Raw genomic sequence first — 18,845 nt, 5'->3', positions numbered from 1 at the left:
GTGTGTAAATGATAGTGTGCTTCCACACCATGCTTATTTGAACCCTGTGCTCCAAAATGCACAACTGGCTACATACCACACCCTTCCCACTCATCTGCTGAATGGGTGGGGCTCATTTTCTATACTTGGTCTTTGTGTGACGCTTGAATTTTTCACAATCCCGATTACTTCAGTGATGTAAAACAGAAGGCAACAGCCCACTACAGCAATTGTTCCAGCACCACTGTGTTTAGTGAGTAGCTGAGCAGAGAGTCAAAGATGCAGAAGAGTGGGGAGGCAACCAAGCAAGACCCACAGGAAAAGGTGATTTGACGGGGAAAGTCCACTTCCACTTCAGAGAGACTGGGTGTAAAGAGGCAGGTGAGAAAAAGAGACAGCAAAGAGAGATCAAGAGAAAAAGGTAGGCAGGTGGACAGTCGTAGGTTATAGGTGATACTGTAAAAAGAAAGAAAGACATCCAGAGGTAGTAGGTAGACACATGCAAGAGACACAGCACGGTGTTTCTACCATTAGTGCATCAGATGCAGTGGCAAGGGGGATCAGACTTGGAAGCCACTCAACACATCAATAATGGCTACTTCTTACTGCTTAAGAAGAGTACGTGGGAGAGGGTTTTCTTGCTTATCATTGGGCCATAGATACCCTTGCTATGTCGCTGTGGCACAGAGCATGGGAGACGGGTGAATTCAAGTGCTGCACTTTTAATAGCTGAGGAGCCTTGAATATAAGTAGCCTGATAAAAGCTGTGGTGTTTCACATGATGATTCCAGCTACTAAAAGCAGAAACACAGTGGGAACACATGCAGGAATTGGCATATAAACACAGATTCTTGCATGTTGTTCTCTAAAGACTTGTAACCCTCATTAATTCTCCATCCTAAAAATTACTAGGACCCCCAAATAATGGCAGTTCGGGGACATAGAAATAATGGTGATCATCCTGGGCAACTTCTAATCGAAGACAACAGGCAGACTCATCAATACTTTTTGGCAGTGCAAAGTGACGTAAACCTGCACAAATTACGATACAGTATTTACTTTCCAGCACAATTCTTTTTTCACACTGGAAAGTAGCCCTTAAAGTAATACAAATAGCGCTTTGTGTCAAGAGGTGTACCATGGGTGGCACATGGGCATTCCCACACAACTACCCATGGTTTTTTATGTTAGGCCCTTAGTATAAAAACTGTTAGCCAAGGCTTTGTGCCCAAAAAATGCCTTCTTGAGGCAGGCACTAACTTGAAAATTATTAATCTAGGCAGTCTGTTTGTGCACAAGCTCTGGGAAGAAAGCAGCAGTGCCACATGTGGCTGTTGATATGGCTCTGCACTGCTCTCTCCTCCTTCACTGGATTGCACTATATTTTAGTAAATCAGTGAAGCAGGCTTGGTCATTCTATGGGAATAGAGCTTGGGAGTAGGAGCCAGCAATAGAATGATGGAAGCCAAGCGCTATCTGTGAGGCCAGCATCTGAGAAGAGAGTGTGAAAAGTTTGAGAGAGAGAGAGAAAGTGAAAAGTGTGAGAGAGAGTGTGAAAAGTGTGTGGGAGAGAGAGTGTGAAAGGTGAGAGAGAGTGTGAAGAGTGCGAGGGAGAGTGTGAAAAGTGTGAGAGAGTATGTAAAAAGTGAGAGAGTGTGAAAAGTGTGTGTGAGAGAGAGTGTGAAAAGTGTGAGAGTGTGAAAAGTGTGAGAGTATGTGAAAAGTGAGAGTGTGAAAAGTGTGCGAGAGAGAGAATGTGTGAAAAGTGAGAGAGAGAGCGACAGAGATTTTGGTGAGAGAGAGTGTGAATCGCGTGAGAGAGTGAAAGTGTGAAAAGTGTGTGAGTGAGAGTGTGAAAAGTGTGAAAAGTGTGTGAGAGAGAGTGAAGTGTGAGAGCGAGAGTGTGAAGTGTGTGAGAGTGTGAAGTGTGTGAGAGTGTGAAAAGTGTGAGAGTGTGAAAAATGTGAGTGTATGTGAAAAGTGTGTGAGCGAGTGTGAAAAGTGTGAGAGAGTGTGAAAAGTGTGAGAGAAAGTGTGAAAAGTGTGTGAGAGAGAGTGTGTGAAAAGTGTGTGAGAGAGTGGGAAAAGTGTGAGAGAGAGTGGGAAAAGTGTGAGAGAGAGTGGGAAAAGTGTGAGAGAGCGAGAGAGAGTGAAAAGTGTTAGAAGAGTGTGAAAAGTGTGAGAGAGTGTGAAAAGTGTGTGAGAGAGAGTGTGAAAAGTGTGTGAGAGAGAGTGTGAAAAGTGTGTGAGAGAGAGAGTGAAGTGTGTGAGTGTGAAAAGTGTGAGTGTGTATGTGAAAAATGTGTGAGTGTGAAAAGTGTGAGAGAGTGTGAAAAATGTGAGAGAGAGCGAGAGTGAAAAGTAAGTGAATGAGAGAGTGAAAAGTGTTAGAAGAGAGTGTGAAAAGTGTGAGAAAGTGTGAAAAGTGTGAGAGGGAAAGTGTGAAAAGTGTGTGAGAGAATGAAGTGTGTGAGAGAGAGAATGAAGTGTGTAAGAGTGTGAAAAGTGTGAGTGTGAAAAGTCTGTGTGAGTGTGTTTGCGTGTGTGTGTGTGTGTGTGTGCATGTGCGTTTTCTATTTTTGGTTTTTGCTTCAATAGGGGAGCAAGCTACCTGTGGCACTGAACAGTGTTTGTTTTAATTTCTAGCATGATATGACACCCATGTTCTCTGTGATAATTATAATCTACATTTTTAAATGCAAAATGATGCGTTATATGTCATTTAAAAAAATCTTTGACCACTACCCCCATGTCGCGAATGTGGACCTTTAACAGATCTCCAAAACTGCCATCCATAAAAGGATGAAAAGTCCATTCGAAAAGACCCGTCTGCGCACAGATTGACCCTCTCAGAAAGATGAACCAAAGACTGCCATATGTGAAAGCTACAAATTAGGTACTTTTGATAGATGTGGGCTGGTGCTTGGGGCAAAAATTAAGTTTTCTAACGGCACTCGCGGTGTCCTTGTTGATATTGTTCAGATTGTTTTGAAGTCTAAGAATGAAAAGATTGAGACAACATATGGTTGCCGTTTGGGTTTGAGCACAGATCAGAAACCCAACGAGCAAGCCACAGACACATATGGTAGTGTCGAAATGTTGCCAATACATGCCTGATATAGTCCACGAAAGATGCAGGCACATAGTCCATAAATTATGATTATAATGTATTGACTATGCTAGTGGATGTAGCAGCATCAATCATAATCAGAGCCACTGGAATTATGCAGCAGGGGAGGGCCAAATTATGCGGCAGAGTTGCATAATTTATGCAGCAAGAAAAGGAAAATTAGGAGGCACAATGCGGCACATATTGTGATTGTGTTACAACATTATTTTGTCATTTTTACACATGTTAACACTGTCTGGGCATTGCTCGCACATCAACAGGTCCAGTTTAATAGTAATAAACAACAGAAAGGTGACCAGTCAACCTTTGTAAAGGGTCTGCCACTGTGCTGCAACACGTATTGCTGCATTTTTAGTAACTTTTGAACCATTTCAACAAGGAAAAGAACATTTTGTTAAAATCTGCAGATTATGCAGCAGATGATAGATTATGTGACAAATGTGGCAAATCTATAACTATGCGAAAACACTGCAGCTACACCGTTGCATAATTCCAGTGTCCCTGACCATAATTCATGCTTTCACTATGCCAGTACAAGAGCAGTAATACATGTGCATTAACTGTAGAGCCCTGGAGGCGGGTCAGACTGTTTGAGAAGTGGAACAATAGGGAGGCGAGGAGTGAAGAAAAGATATCCATAGGGAGTGAGTGAGATTGTGAAATCAAGCTACACAGGAGATGTGAGCATGTAACTTCTGTTGCTTCTGAAGATTACGAACACGAGTGATGAAATGCACACCATTTAATCCAGATTCTTGGAGTCACTTTTTAATTCAATCCTTTTAGCGTGCAGCACAAGTGTTAGTGGTTATTGCCCTTCAACCACTGGCATGACGTATCAAACAAGGGTGGAGCGACCTGACGCTCATTTCACGGACGAACAGCTGAAATCCTTTAACAAAAGGTAACTTCACTTATCCATTTTTCTTTTATTTTTATATTGCCAAATTAATCCATTGCTTTGTACAATTAAAGTTCGTTTTAACAATCACATGTGTGACGGTAAATGTGTTTCCAACATTTCAAATGTTGCAGTTTGCCAATACAAGCCTTTCATCCTGCAACACGGCGGGTACATTTAAAAACATCCTCAATCCATCCAAAGCATTTCGGGCATTTTTCGCCCTTCATCAGGGATATACTGCAATTTTCTTTTTAAAACAACGTTGTATCATGAAACTCAAAACCTCAAATCAATGTACAGGTGACTTCACAGTGCCTTAGATAGCTTAGATAACACAGATAACATGCATCTACATCAACTGTATGTTATTTGTTGGTCTTTGGACCTACACAGAAAATATGCCTCTAGAGGGTGAAGCCTGTAGTCTCAGGATCCACGCAGAAAGGATGCATCCACGGCATGTAATTTTGTGATCTCAGTCCCTGATGTTTCCTAAAGAGTGACATTGACGGACCCTTGGAAAGGAGGCTGTGAGTCTGCCTGCAAATGCATCAGAACTCCTGCTGCTAGTTACAAATGCTGATACTGATTTGAGTAAAGAAAATGATAGGGAGGAGTTTAGAAACAAGGATCTTTCCTCTTCATAGAGCATCGCCAGCAAACAGAATAACTCAAATCGCATAAAACAGAATGCTATCATGGCGCCAGCAATCCCTCTCCCTCCCTGCACAGACTAGCTCACCTCCATCCTTAAAATCCAATTGTGATTTAAGGTAGCAATCCCTCTCCATGAACATGCATACCATCAATACAACAGACTCTTGTACCACCTACCCAGGTACTCACACAGAGCTGAGCTACCTATAGATAGGAGAGGAACATACAAAGGGAAACAAGCTCGTGGGGGAGCAAGTTAGTGTCACAATGACATTTTACTTGCCAAAGATTAAGAGTGACAGTATCAGTGGCGTAACGAAACTTGAGGGGGCCCACCTACAAATTGCACACTCACAAGCTCTGCTGACAGGGTACTGGGCAGAAGGGGCCCCTGGAGCTCGGGGCCCCACCACACCACGGTGGCTGCGGGGGCCTTTGTTACGCCCCTGGACAGTATACTTGCTCAGAGACGTTTTAAGGCTAGGGCAAAGTGGGATCTGACCCAGGGCGCGAGTCTTTCAGGGAGCCCCTCTGATAGAGCCAGCTCTGTTCTGCAGAGAGTCTTGCCCTGATGACCTAGAATAATTCTCTAAACAGATTATTTTATATATCATTTTTCCTAAAATGTATTTTTATTGTGGGCGATATGTGAGAGTCTATTAAAGGCATTTTGCAGAGAAATGTTCTGTTTATGTTTCATACAACATCCATACAAAAAACTTTCTTTTAGATCAAAACAGGACCTCACATATAAGATATGGTAAGGGGTCACAGAGATTATTTGCAGCAATATTAGTGAGCTACTGCTGTGTTACAATATTGAAAACACACATCACTATCCCTGAATATTTGATGTAAACACATTTAGAATTTGGACCAATGTGCCTGTTAGTGATCTGGCCTAAGACTGCATGAAAGAGCTGAAATTGAATCATGAATTCAAAACTGTTCCCAGGGGCCCCAAAAATACGTTTGGCCCAGGGCCCCCAAAATCCTTTAGATGTCCCTATACTTGCCTAGAGCCCAGGGGAATCACAGAAGGAGTGCCTCGCAGACTCCCAGAAAGAGGAATTAGAAAAGAGGGTGGGCTGGGATGCCTCGAGAGATCCTTCATACAGCCCTGTGCACTGTGTTGATGAGCTGGTCAAAGATGCCTGTGACTGGTAACGGGGATCGGCAGCACATAGAAGGTCTTCAGCTAAACGTATCTTTGCATGCACGATTTCCTTTAGCAATGACACTTCGGAGAAGGGGGAACACATATTGTGAAATTAATAGCCAGTCCTCCCTTGGGAGCTGTAGGGAAGTCAAGAAGCTGGTAAGATGCCTTCAAGATACTTTTATTTAGTAGTCAACAGGACATATGGCCTGGTACTCCCCCCAAGTCCCCTCTTACCTTTGGTACCCACAGCCCTTGTCCGGATGATGTCTCCCTCCCTAATGGCAAGTATTGAGACCACACCAATTTTGGATTAGGGGGGTGTAAGCCCCCGGCCGTATTTATTGCAAAATTAAAAAGCATTTATTAACATTATGTACAATTACGCAGAAAGGCCAAATACATTGTTAGACAGATGATGTCACATGGCTATCCTTAACTCCAATACACACGACACTCCTACCGTAAATCTAACAATGCATATATTCACTTTCTGCGTGTCCCCTCTAGAGCCTACGGCAAGGTCAATGACTGGCAGCCTCCAGATCCCAGCAAACTACAAGAAATTACTTCGCCGGAGTTGGCTTGCGCAGGGGGTACAGCTTATCGGACGGATACTTTCCCCCGGGCCCCTCCTACGCCCTGTGCCTTAAACTCCATAACGGGGGCTGCAGAAATTCTGCATACTTGCGCCCTCATGTGCGTGCGGGGGTAGTCACAGGCCCACTGAAAAGAATGACTCCCCCGGCCCCCGCACCCTGACAGCCTACCTACCGGCTGTCACTGCCCCTGGAGTTACATGGTTCTGACCGCTAAGGACCGAAGACTATGCTTACCAATCATGACCTTACCGGAGACACTCACAACTAAATACGACATTATTACCTGAAATCAAATAACATGATTTAAACGTTACATTTCAATCACATAACTTTGTATTAACCAATCCTGTACTTGACAAGCTTACAAATAATGACACTTTTATTATTATAAATTCACCAAAACATCATATTTTCATTAACTATCTCCTGAGATAGCTGCAATAAAAGTAAAAGAGCCAAGCAAATGCATTACTGCCAAACACATTTAAAGTGTACCCGATCATCAAATTAACATTAATTCCATCTCCTGAGATACCTGCAGTAAAAGTAAACTAACAAAGCAAATACATTACTGACAAACACATTTAAAATGTACCAAATCATCAAATTTACATTACTTCTATCTCCTGAGATACCTGCAATAAGATCAAAAGAACAAAACAAATACATTACTGATAAACACCATTAAAATGTACCCAATCATCATGTTTACATTAATGCTATCTCCTGAGATATCTGTAAGACAAATTTTGTAATAGAACAATCAAAAAATACATTCCTGACCAACACAATTAAATTGCCTGCCTTAGGGGATGGTGGGTGGGGAAAATACATTACGGGCCGCAGGTGGCCCGGGTGCTGTGCCCGTGGGGAGCATAGAACAAGAGACTGTTCTGCTCCCCACACCCCCTTTTAAAAGGGGGGGCACGGGGCCAGGCTGGTCTAAACCGGCCGAACCCCCACGTTGGTTGCCCGTGTGAACCGGAAGCACTAAAGTGCTTCCGGTTCACACCCCACCAGACGCCGCCTATTGGATGCAATATTAGGGGGAGGTGGGAGTGCTCCCACCACCTCCTTTGCCCCGGGGACAGGTCCGACCGCCATAATGGCGGCACGCGCTACTTAGCGCTCGGCCTTGCCCATATGGCCTGGTACTCCCCCCAAGTCCCCTCTTTACCTTTGGTACCCAAAGCCCTTGTCCAGATGAGGTCTCCCTCCCTCTAGGCAAGTATTGAGACCACACCAATTTTTGGATTAGGGGTTTGTAACCGCCCGGCCGTATTTATTGCAAAATTAAAAAACATTTATTAACATTATGTACAATTACGCAGAAAGGCCAAATACATTGTTAGACAGATGATGTCACATGGCTATCCTTAACTCTAATACACACGACACTCCTACCGTAAATCTAACAATGCATATATTCACTTTCTGTGTGTCCCCTTTAGAGCCTACGGCAAGGTCAATGACTGGCAGCCTCCAGATCCCAGCAAACTACGAGAAATTACTTTGCCGGAGTTGGCTTGCGCAGGGGGTACAGCTTATCGGACGGATACTTTCCCCCGGGCCCCCCCTACGCCCTGTGCCTTAAACTCCATAATGGGGGCTGCAGAAATTCTGCATACTTGCGCCCTGATGCGCATGCAGGAGTGGCCACAGGCCCACTGGATAGAATGACTCCCCCCGGCCCCCGCACCCTGAGAGCCTACCTACCGGCTGTCACTGCCCCTGGAGTTACATGGTTCTGACCGCTAAGGACCGAAGACTATGCTTACCAATCATGACCTTACCGCCACAGGACAGCATAGTTGCCCGACTATCTGTCCTCCCTCTCAGCCCACTAGGAAGTTCATGCCCTGTAACTCGCCTGCCCCAGGACTCAACTACCACCCTTCGTCCCATGCGAGCCGAGTTGTTACCCCCTAGGTGCATGTTCATGTAACTATACTCTCGTTCCCAAATTACGCACAATGGCCTCGGGAAACTGCAAGCAAACATGAAAATAGCGCATCCGTCAGTGTATTATCCTACTGACCAGGCAAAAAACTTACACTACTGTGCATGATACTATGTACCAGTGCACTGATACAAACTTCTCCCTGAGTCACAGGGAGAAGAAGCTTGCAATTCACGTGAAACAGAACCGAATGGGCTACTGCATGCGCAGCCTCACATCGTGCTTACAGCACAGCTGGTTAGTGCTCCTGGCCTTTGGATAAAAGATGTGGTTTGTGTGCCAGGCCTAATGCACAAGATACTATGTAACAGTTTACTGATGCAAAACTTCTCCCTGACTCACAGGTAAGAGAAACTTGAAATTCATATGAAACAGAACCAATGGGCTACAGCAAGTCAGCTGAATCCAAAACAGCATCTTGGATTGGCAAAACCCATCACCCTTGAACTGAAAGATAGTGAAGCGTGACCCTATCGCCACACAGCAGAAGAGGCCCTGACAGCTTGCCGTCATTGCGGTATGGGTCCCTTCACAGTTGTCACCTTTGTGGATCCACCATGCATAAAGGAACATAAAACACAGATGATTAGTGCTCCTAGCCTCAGGATAAGCGATACCCACTTGGTCCCTTACGCCCTTTGTCCCCCCCCCCCCTCAGCCCATGTTGAGGAGGTACGGTGTGACAATGCGGACATCAAATGCGCAAGCAAAAACGGCTGCATAGGTACTGTGTGCTACCACATACGTATCTAGTCCGAAAAGTGTAACCGCACAGGGTGCACGGGTATTGTATGATATGACCTATGCATCGAAATGCCCGAATGCGCCCAAGCGCAGGTACTGTGACACGAAACACGGACATCCACCGCATAAATGTTTGGGCACAAGGGCGCTGAGGAACCGTGTGACAGTACCTAATCGTATAAGTGTATGAGCGCAAAGGGATTGACAAACCACAGGCAAATAAAGCTTGCTTGCCCAAGCACAAAGGGTGCTTCAGTACCGTGTGACATGACCCGTACATACTAAATGCCTAAGCGTTCAGGCCCAAAAGATGCAGAGATACTGTGTGATACAGTACCTAAGTGATCATGAGTGTATGTGCACAAGTGGTGCATAGGTACTGTGTGACATGGCTATTTTGACGACAGACTCCTAATTCATATGTGTAACAGCGCCCGAGCTCCAATTGCATTCCTGACGGTGTGACCACAAGGCCCACGATTTAACAAGCAGGGATATGTTCGCACCCGCAAGGCTTTATTTGTGGAACTACAAGAATAACGGGTAATACTGTATCTATACCTTGCTAGCTGACCCGCAGCGGGCCTGTTTTGAAAAACTTTACATGGACATCAGACTTTCACTTCTGATCGCTTTGGCATGGCCTTAGTTCCCTTACATAAGGAACATTGCATGTGACTTTCAATGAGAGCGCCTAGCATAGCGCCCTTTCCACTGGGTGAGGAACCATGAAAATCGTATTACTAATCACCACGCCTAGCATAGCGCCAGTTGCATTCACCTGCGGGACATTGAAATCAGACTTTCAATTCTGACCGCTTAGCCCAGCCTCGGTTCCATTATATAAGGAACATTGCATGTGACTTTCAAATTAGAGCGCCTATTTGCATGAAGTGTGGGACATTTGGAAAAACCATATCGCCAATTCAGCGTGCCTAGCATAGCACCAGTTGCATTCACCTGAGGAACCTTGAACATCAGACTATCAATTCTGACCGTGTAGTATAGCCTCAGCTCCATTACATAAGAAACATTGGATGTGCTTTCAGTGAGAGTGCCTATCAGACTATCAATGAGAGCGCCTAGCATAGCACAGGTTCCAACAAGTGAGGAACCTTGAAATCAAGCAATTAAGAGCGCCTAGTCTATCTAGTTGTATTACAAGACGAACATTGAAATCAGATTTTTTAAATTTTTTTAAATTAGATTTAGGAAGCCCTAAGAATAGTACTAGTTTCTTTACATGAGGAACCCTGGCCACGCACTATCGAATGAGAGCACTCAGCGTACTATCAATACGGGCCGCTGGTGGCCCGGGTGCTGTGTCTGTGGGGAGCATAGAGCAAGAGACTGTTCTGCTCCCCACACCCCCTTTTAAAAGGGGGGGGCACGGGGGCCAGGCTGGTCTAAACCGCCCGGACCCCCACGCTGGATGCCCGTGTGAACCGGAAGCACTAAAGTGCTTCCGGTTCACACCCCGCCGGACGCCGCCTATTGGATGCACTATTAGGGGGAGGTGGGAGTGCTCCCACCTCCTCCTTTGCCCCGGAGACAGGTCCGACGGCCATAATGGCGGCGCGCGCTACTTAGCGCTCGGCCTTGCCCAGAGGATAAGCGATCCGACGATAAAACAAACACCTTGCAACTGACCCAGAACCCCGCTCCGCAATGTTTCTTCCATTCTCTTGACGTACAGGGATTCCAAACGTCCAGAGAATGGAAGGGAAACCCAACACATCTTTCCCCTTCACAATGAAAAATACAAATAAAAACAAAGAACAATTATGTACAGATAGTAAGGACAAAATTAACATTGTAGATAAATCATAAGAGTTATTGCAAAATATAATGATGAAACTTGGAAGGTAACTTGACGGTCCTGGAAGACGGTGAACGGAAAGTGGAATTAGTGTCATTGTTAACATTTCTGTTAGGTTGAACACCCAAACCTGTTTTGGACACAGCAATCTTCCCTTTGTTCCACCATCTACCATCATCCAATTTGACAGCGCCTTTATTAACCATTACCATCTTCTTAAGAACAGAATATATGGATTCCCCTTTGGGTAAAATCCTAGAACACTTCACCCTCACCATGTTCCCCACACAAACATTCAATTGCTTAGGAACAGGACTGGACTGTGTCTGATCATATTTGTTTTGTGCGACAACACGTTTCCTGCCAACATCATCAATCTTGTCCTTGGACACAACAAACTCTTTATCACCCATGCACCTTCTCAAAAGTTTAGAGGAAGGTGTACAACGGTCAAACGAACACCTTGCAACTGACCCAGAACCCCAGCTCCACAATGTTCCTTCCATCCTCTTGACGTACAGGGATTCCAGACGTCCAGAGAATGGAAGGGAAACCCAACAGGAGCTAGTGAAGCTGGACAGTAAATCCTGGTCCTGCACTGCAGAAGGAACTGTGGCAATGTCTCCAGTGCGGCCCTAGGCACTGTATTTGTCTCACTGTAACCCACACCTGTTTTGCAGCATTGCTTTTGGCTTCACACAGCGTGTAGGCACACCTATGCATTCTTTCACTCGATTACCTGAGCCCAGTGGTTCTTGAAGACTATGGTGCGGGTCTCCGAGTCCACTCCCCGCAGGCTCATGGCGTGCGGCTTCTTGGCCACGCTGGTGGCTGATGACATCATTGCGCCCCTCGGGCGGCGCTAAGGCATGTCCAATGCTCATGAACACTGTATTTTCAGTCAGGCATACATAAGGATCATGGTGGAAGTCTCTAGGCAGCTTTGCGATGATATAAATGCCTGCGGTACGAATTCTGAAACAAAGAAAAAACAGTTTGAGTGCATAATAAATCATAAAATAAATAATTAAAATAAAGCAGAGAACACGAGCATTTAAGTTTCCTTAGCACTGAGGTGATTTTCAGTTGTTACTGCAGTAGTAGCACATTAAAAACACTGTAAAAATGCAGCTTTGTGAGCAGGTCGTGTGATTTCTGCTTACTAGGGCAGACCTCCTTGCTTTCGAACACACACAGGTCCCAGTCGCCAGGCAACACACTACACACACTAAACAGTGACACTCTCAGGAGTACACAAGGTGTATCTGAACCCGCACAAGGCAGTCGTGTATGGTGAACCTACTACGAACCTTTTTCATAAATCGACACTTTTAGAAGGATTTGTTTTTAATTGGTACAAATCTCTGCTTCACAACATCTCATTTCAGAAGCAGCCGTCTACACAACATTTCATAAAGCATACGCTGATCTGTAAATGCTAATTAAAATGTTCTACTCGGCCACGAAGCTGTCGGTGAGCGGATGGATGGGGGTTTAATGACCAAGAACACAGTGGCGCTGCAGTGACATCTAATGTCCACTCAGCACGAGGAGACCAAATCCCACACAGCGCTGCGAATTAAGCGCTTGTGGGTTTTTAAGGCCTGGAAAACTACTGAAAGCAGACGAGGCATTTATTTGTCATCGCATCGTTATATATGCAGGTGGTTCGTGCATATTGTAGGCCACACATACGTTCTTAATTATAAACAGGACTGCAACTGAATTACAGAAACTTCGATAGAAATAACGTTGTGACAACTTTAGTTTTATTGAGGTTGCTGTGTTTCAGTTGCAGTCTTGTTTATTATGATTAAGAAAGTATGTGTGGCCTGCAATATGCACGAACCATCTGCATTCCTCATCTTTTATGCAAAGCGTCGAAGGAGCTTCCTCGGTGCATGTACGGAGATTAGCGGCTCGCGCCCTTTGTTTCTCCCTGTCGCGTGCATTCTCTGAACACGCACAATGGAAAGGGTCAGCACAGCCCACTGGGGCTCGCGCCTCCCTGGCGAAGCTACGCAAGACCACCGGGGGGTCAGTGAATTTCGGCGAAATTGATTTACGAAACTTACAGGATATTATAATATGGTAAAATACAAATGAAAACAGCAACAAAACATATACCTAGAAAGAGAAGAGAAATCAATTAATGCAAGAAAGTTACAAACGTGGTCAGCAAACACACCTCTCACGAATTGTTTAGAGATTTTGAAATGTATTGTTATAAAAGGATCAGGGCTTCGTTCACTTAGTGTGGAGTGTGGCCATGTTACCCGTAATGGAAGTGTGAAAAGTCCAGAAAAGAGGCTAGGCAGGGTTTATCTAGTTACAGACAGGTATGTTGGTTTCCCTTTCCTCTCCCCATTTCTGTTTCGTTTAACCCACGGTAGGTGATATATTAAATAAAAAGTGGTTAGGTTGTACCTCGGCATGCAATGGGCCCATGAACCAATACACCAGTGTACGTGCCATTCTTCCTTGTGCTGCCCCCTCACAGTGCTGTACGGTGTCCACTGTGCCAATGCGCGCTTAGGGCAAAGCTTCACGGATCACCCCACTACGGTGTTTGATTCGACACTGTGAAGCCTCACCAGTGCACAAACCCACACTCACCAGTCAGTGAGCCGGAGGCACGCAGTCCAACTAATGCCTGCCGGCCCCAATGTCATTTTCTGGACTTTGGGTGCCCTGGGCAAGACAAATTCTGGGGAATCCTGTAACCTTTAATTTTATCACACATTTTCTGCTGACTCAAGTCCCTAACAATATTACATTTCATGTGAAAGGTTTAGGCACAGAAATAAACAGAAGTGAGATGGAGAGAAAGTCTGTTTTCCCAGGGAGGGGGCTCTGTGGAAGATGGGGGGCCACTTTGTCCACATCTTAAGACGTCTCTAGCCAGCCCTCCCATTGGGCCAACTCTGCTCTCAAACATCTGAGTAATTTTCCTTACCAGCGCCCCTTGAGCTTGCTGCCCTTTCCAGTTCATCTGCTGAACTGATAGAGGGCGCCCACGAGATATCTCTAGCACCAAGTATATGTACTGAATCTGAAATAAGCTTTATTTCGATAAAACATATCTTAAAAAGCACATACAAATGTAACATACAAAATAAGCACAGACCGGAAAAATACGATAACATCCATACATCCCAAGTTATGCAGCAAGAGTTTAAGAAAAGTACATATAGACACAATAAATAAGACAATTTAAAAAAGGGAATATATACAGAGAGGGGGATCAGTCATCCAGCTTAGCTAGAGCCTGCAAGGGCTTTGGTTCTCAGCAGCCAGGACCACCTCAAGAATTTTGCCAAAGCGCAGGCATAAAGAGGTCGAGCATCTGATTTCAGGATACGCAAAGCTATGCGGTGGTCGCGTGTTCCCAAAGTTTTACATAAGGGAGTAAGCCAGTAGGATCTTGGGATTCTGTATTTCGGGCATGCAAATAAGACATGTGCGATCGACTCAATTAAGGACTCGCAAAAAGGGCAATATGGAGATGTCTGGGAGGGCGGTTTCCAACGTGCAGTCAACTCACGAACCGGGAGAGTGCCAATCCTAAACTTAAAATAAAGGGATCGGTCATACGGCTTTTGGATTATGTCAAAATAGGGCTCGTAACACACTACATCTTTAAACGTGAGGAATTCAGTAGTTCTACTGCCGCCAAAAGAATTAGAATTTCTTTTTGCGATCACCCATCTCCAATAAAGCTTCTTGAGTTCTGCTTTTGGGGGAGAAGTTTTATTGTCCCATGCTTCTTTAAGGCCAAGATCCATAAGTAAAGCTTTGACTTCTTTCAACCATTTGATTTTATGCCAAGAAGGGATGGATAATATATCGGATAGACCCTCTGCGTATTTGGCTAACTCGGGGGTCCGCCAAATCCGGGCCCATAGGAGTAAGGGGCGTACTTTTGCCAAGTCTTTGATTGTGTGGCACCCTAGGTCCATTAGTAACGGAACTAAAGGGGTGCTCTGTGGAAGTGCCAGTAATTCTTTAAGGAAGCTAGATTCAGACTTGGCAAGCTCATCAATATTAGTTAAGCCCCATAGTTCGGCACCGTAAAGTGCCGAACTCACACCTTTTGCTTTATATATATCCAAAGCTGGGGCTATCGGCCGGGACATGGAGGATCGGTGCTCCCTGAGGAGGGCGCCAGTAACCCTCTTGTGGGTTAGTAGCATTTTTTGTAAATGGGATGACCAGGACATCGTGTCTGAAATGCGGATACCCAAGTAATCGAATTCTTTCACCCGCTCAAGGGTGACCGAATTCAAGACTGGTGGCCGCCCTAACTTTCTGGGTGGGTTTAAGATTAGGTACTTAGTTTTAGAGGTATTTATAATGAGGCCTCTAGCACTACAGAAGGCCTGGAAACTATCAAGCAGGATTTGTAAACCCTTTGGCGATTTGGATAGCAGGAGAGTATCGTCCGCGAACAGGAGAGTTGGAATACGATCACCCGCCAGGGATGGGGCATCAGAAGGAACTTTTTTCAGATGCTCCACTACACCATTCACATATAATGAGAATAGGGCAGGGGCGAGGACACATCCCTGGCGGACGCCCCTGTTCACTGGGATTCTCTCCGTTTTCTGACCCTGGGGCCCCCAACGCACTTGGGCATAATTTCCCTCGTGTAATTTCATAAGTAAAGCCAACAAGTAAGAAGGAATATTCATGTTGGCCAAAACACGCCACAGAGTATTGCGAGGGACAAGGTCGAAAGCTGTTTTCAGGTCGATAAAGGCAAGATAGAGACTGCCCTTTCCAAGAAGTACGACCTTCCAGTAAAGAAGAAACAGCCTAAAGGCCTGCTCTATGGTGCCTGTTCCGACCCTAAAGCCTGCTTGGTAGTCAGAGATAATATTATTCTCATTGGCCCAAGATAAAATCCTCTCCAAGATCACTTTCCCGGTCACCTTCTGGGATGAGTCAATAAGACTGATTGGGCGATAATTCGCTGGATCGTCTCTAGCTCCCTTTTTAAATATGGGAACAACCTCCGCCCCCTTCCAGGACTCGGGGACCGAGGCACCATTATCGATGGCATTGATTAGGATAGAAAGAAGCCTCCCCTATCGAGATGGATCAAGTTTCAAAACATCTCCAGGAATGCCGTCTGGGCCAGCTGCCTTCAGGGGAACAATAGACTTGATAGCAGAAACTACTTCCCTTTCAGTAAATAGAGTAGGATTTGGAACTTTCGCAAGAGGGGGGACATCCTCGATAGAGGGTGTCCCCAACTCTTCCGACTGAGAGGAGTAAAGTTTGGAGAAGTGTTCGGACCAGGCCACGCTCATAATGTTGCATGTTAGAAGTGTATGGGTTGGCCTGGTTTTGCTTCTGATTATTTCCCAAAAAGAGCCAGAATCTCATTTGTAAGAAGCCTCTCTAAGTGCCTGCCAATACTGATCTTCCCAGAGTTTTTTGGCATTAAAGACGGTAATCTTGTAGTCCTTCCTGGCCAGCTGGATCTCAGATATGATCCTTGTTTTTATGGCTGCAATTAGAGCGGATTTTTTCTTTCTGCACATTGGTGTGTACCACCCATCAGTGGAGATGCGTTTAGTCATACCACTTGGTGGGCCACCCTTGCCCTCTATACGGAATAAGTTACCCAGCTCACTTATAGTATCTTGAAAAATCAAAGAAGCTTTATCTAAGTTAGTCTCATGGTCGCTTAGTGAGGCCAGATCGGCTTGCACTTCCTTCATTATTGATCTAATTGAATCGACTTTTACATCATCTAGGCTCACATTATGCCATTTAAGGCGTCTCTCGCAATTGGCAGGACATACCTCATGGGTTTGCATAGTGCTAATTGCTGGAAGAGGCAGAGACCCATGTATGTCTTCCCATAATGATTTTATACTGAGGGATAGCTGATTATGGTCGCTATCGTGTGAGGGGACTATTACCATATCTACCTCGTATGCCCAGAGATTAAGATCAAGAAGTATGTAGTCGATCCGAGATGAATGGTTAGTCCTATTATAAGTGTGCATACCTTGAAGGTCAGAAGATGTTCTACCATTTGTAGCCCTTAAACCAAACTCAAGTGTCATAGTGTTTAGAAAGATGGCTGTTTTCGTCCATCTCTTTATGGGAGTTAAGGATAACGAGGGGATGCCTCTTTTGAAATCATCCTCAAAAAGATCAGGGAGGTCCAGTGAGGCAAGGGGCTCATAGGAACAGTTGAAATCGCCTGCTATTAATATATGTGATGTATGGTGGCACTTACGTAATTCTCCCTCTAGGAGTGGAAATACAGGCGATAATGCACCACCATTGAGGCCCCTGGCATAAACATTGAAAATCACGATAGGATTCCTACCATGGGGACCCCCTAGAGTTAGTTTTAGGATGTCAGGGGAGATAGTACAAGCTTGCCTTACAGAGCACCCTATGGAGATGTTAACCCAAATCAGGAGACCTCCCGAAGGGCGACCTCTTCCTGTTGATGGTAAAATGGCCGGTATAAAGAAGGTGGTATAACCGACCATATGATGGGGCACTATACTCCATGTCTCCTGAAAGATGCAAATAGAGTAAGGCGTATATGTACTGAATGCTTGCAGAGTTATGAGAGAGATTTTTCTCAGTGCTCCTTTCCAGTGAGGTGGGAGTCTGCTTATAGCACTCCTTTGAATACAAAACAAGCATGTTCAATACAATAGGTCTCGCATTTGCAAGAGTTTAAGCTATTAGCATTGTAAATGACAATGCCTTTTATTTATGGGTTTTTAAAGGCAACACATAAATGAAAGGCACTGTTATTTATAATGCCACTAGCTCAAACTCTCGCAAATGCAGGACCTCTTTAATGGTGGCTGCTCGCCTTTCTTTAGACGCTGCTCGCCGTATTCAGGTTACAGTGACCAGTGTTTAAAGAAAGGGGTGCGGCTAACATTAAAGTGAAAGCATGGTATGGGGCTCTTTCACCCAAAAGAAAAAAAAAAATAAAGAAAAAAAGGTTGTGGAGCGCGGCCACTAAAGTGAAAGCGGGTGGCGCTGTAAATTAAATAAATAAATAACCGTAGCCGCTACTGTTAAAGTGGACTGCGCTGTAAATTGAATAAGTACAGTACTATTAAAAATATAAAAGCGGGCAGCATGCTGCTTTGTAGGAAAGCAATTCATGGGTGGAATAGTATTAGATCATTAAAGACAATAGTGCTCACAGCTTCCATAAAGCTGATTGTGTAACAACACAAGTAAAAAGTACAGTCCTCATGGGAGGTTACAAATGCAGAGAAGATGGTACCAAGGAGGGACTCCTAAGCCAGTTTATCAATCAAAAGCAACGATTTAGAAAGGACAGTAACAGGAGCCAATTGAAAAGATGGGAGGGAAATGGGCAGAGCTTGTATTCCATACCAGAATACAGCATGCCTCGCAGAGCAGCACATGCGCTGCCCAGGCTCGACCTAAAAGGGGAGACGAAGGATCAGTGCCATGAATTCAACCATCAATGTCAATAAACAAGTGTCTACATCTACACAGACCAAATATTAAGCATCTAGTGACTCTAATTTCAGTTTTTTTGTAAAATATTACAGAGGTGTTTACATTTATTTATATACCACCTAGTGTTCATGTGTTGCATAACTATGTCATCCATTATGGCAATTACACCTCTTGAGCTATTTGACAGGCCCTGTCACAAGAGCCCAAATGGAAACTCTAGGCTGAGCACAATGAGATATACTTTGCTACTACAGACTTTGCAGATAACAAGATACCCATGAATTTACACTCTGTGTGGGAGGGTATCTTCAAGTTGTCTCATATGCTTGCAAAGGCAGGACTACCTATGCCACCGCTATAGCTGCCCCGAATGAGCACTTTGCACCACTAGCCAACCCCGGCTAGGAGGATT

The 18,845-nt window shown here is 44.8% G+C and overlaps 1 protein-coding gene across 3 annotated transcripts in view; it reads right to left on the bottom strand.

Annotated features, from left to right (window-relative positions):
• The window catches only part of FHIP1A (FHF complex subunit HOOK interacting protein 1A), a 389,114-nt gene that overhangs the window by 224,157 nt on the left and 146,112 nt on the right, over positions 1 to 18,845 (bottom strand). For all 3 annotated transcript variants that reach the window (XM_085641659.1, XM_085641660.1, XM_085641661.1), the window contains one exon: positions 11,694 to 11,929. In XM_085641659.1, coding sequence (XP_085497785.1) covers positions 11,694 to 11,798 — 105 coding nt within the window. In that variant the 5' untranslated portion in view covers positions 11,799 to 11,929. The remainder of the gene's footprint in view (positions 1 to 11,693; positions 11,930 to 18,845) is intronic.

This window comes from Triturus cristatus, chromosome 2_2 (genome assembly GCF_964204655.1).
Source record: "Triturus cristatus chromosome 2_2, aTriCri1.1, whole genome shotgun sequence".
Classification (NCBI taxonomy): Eukaryota; Metazoa; Chordata; class Amphibia; order Caudata; family Salamandridae; genus Triturus; species Triturus cristatus.
The sequence above is the reverse complement of the archived record's forward strand: the minus strand, read 5'-3'. Positions and strand labels throughout refer to the sequence as shown.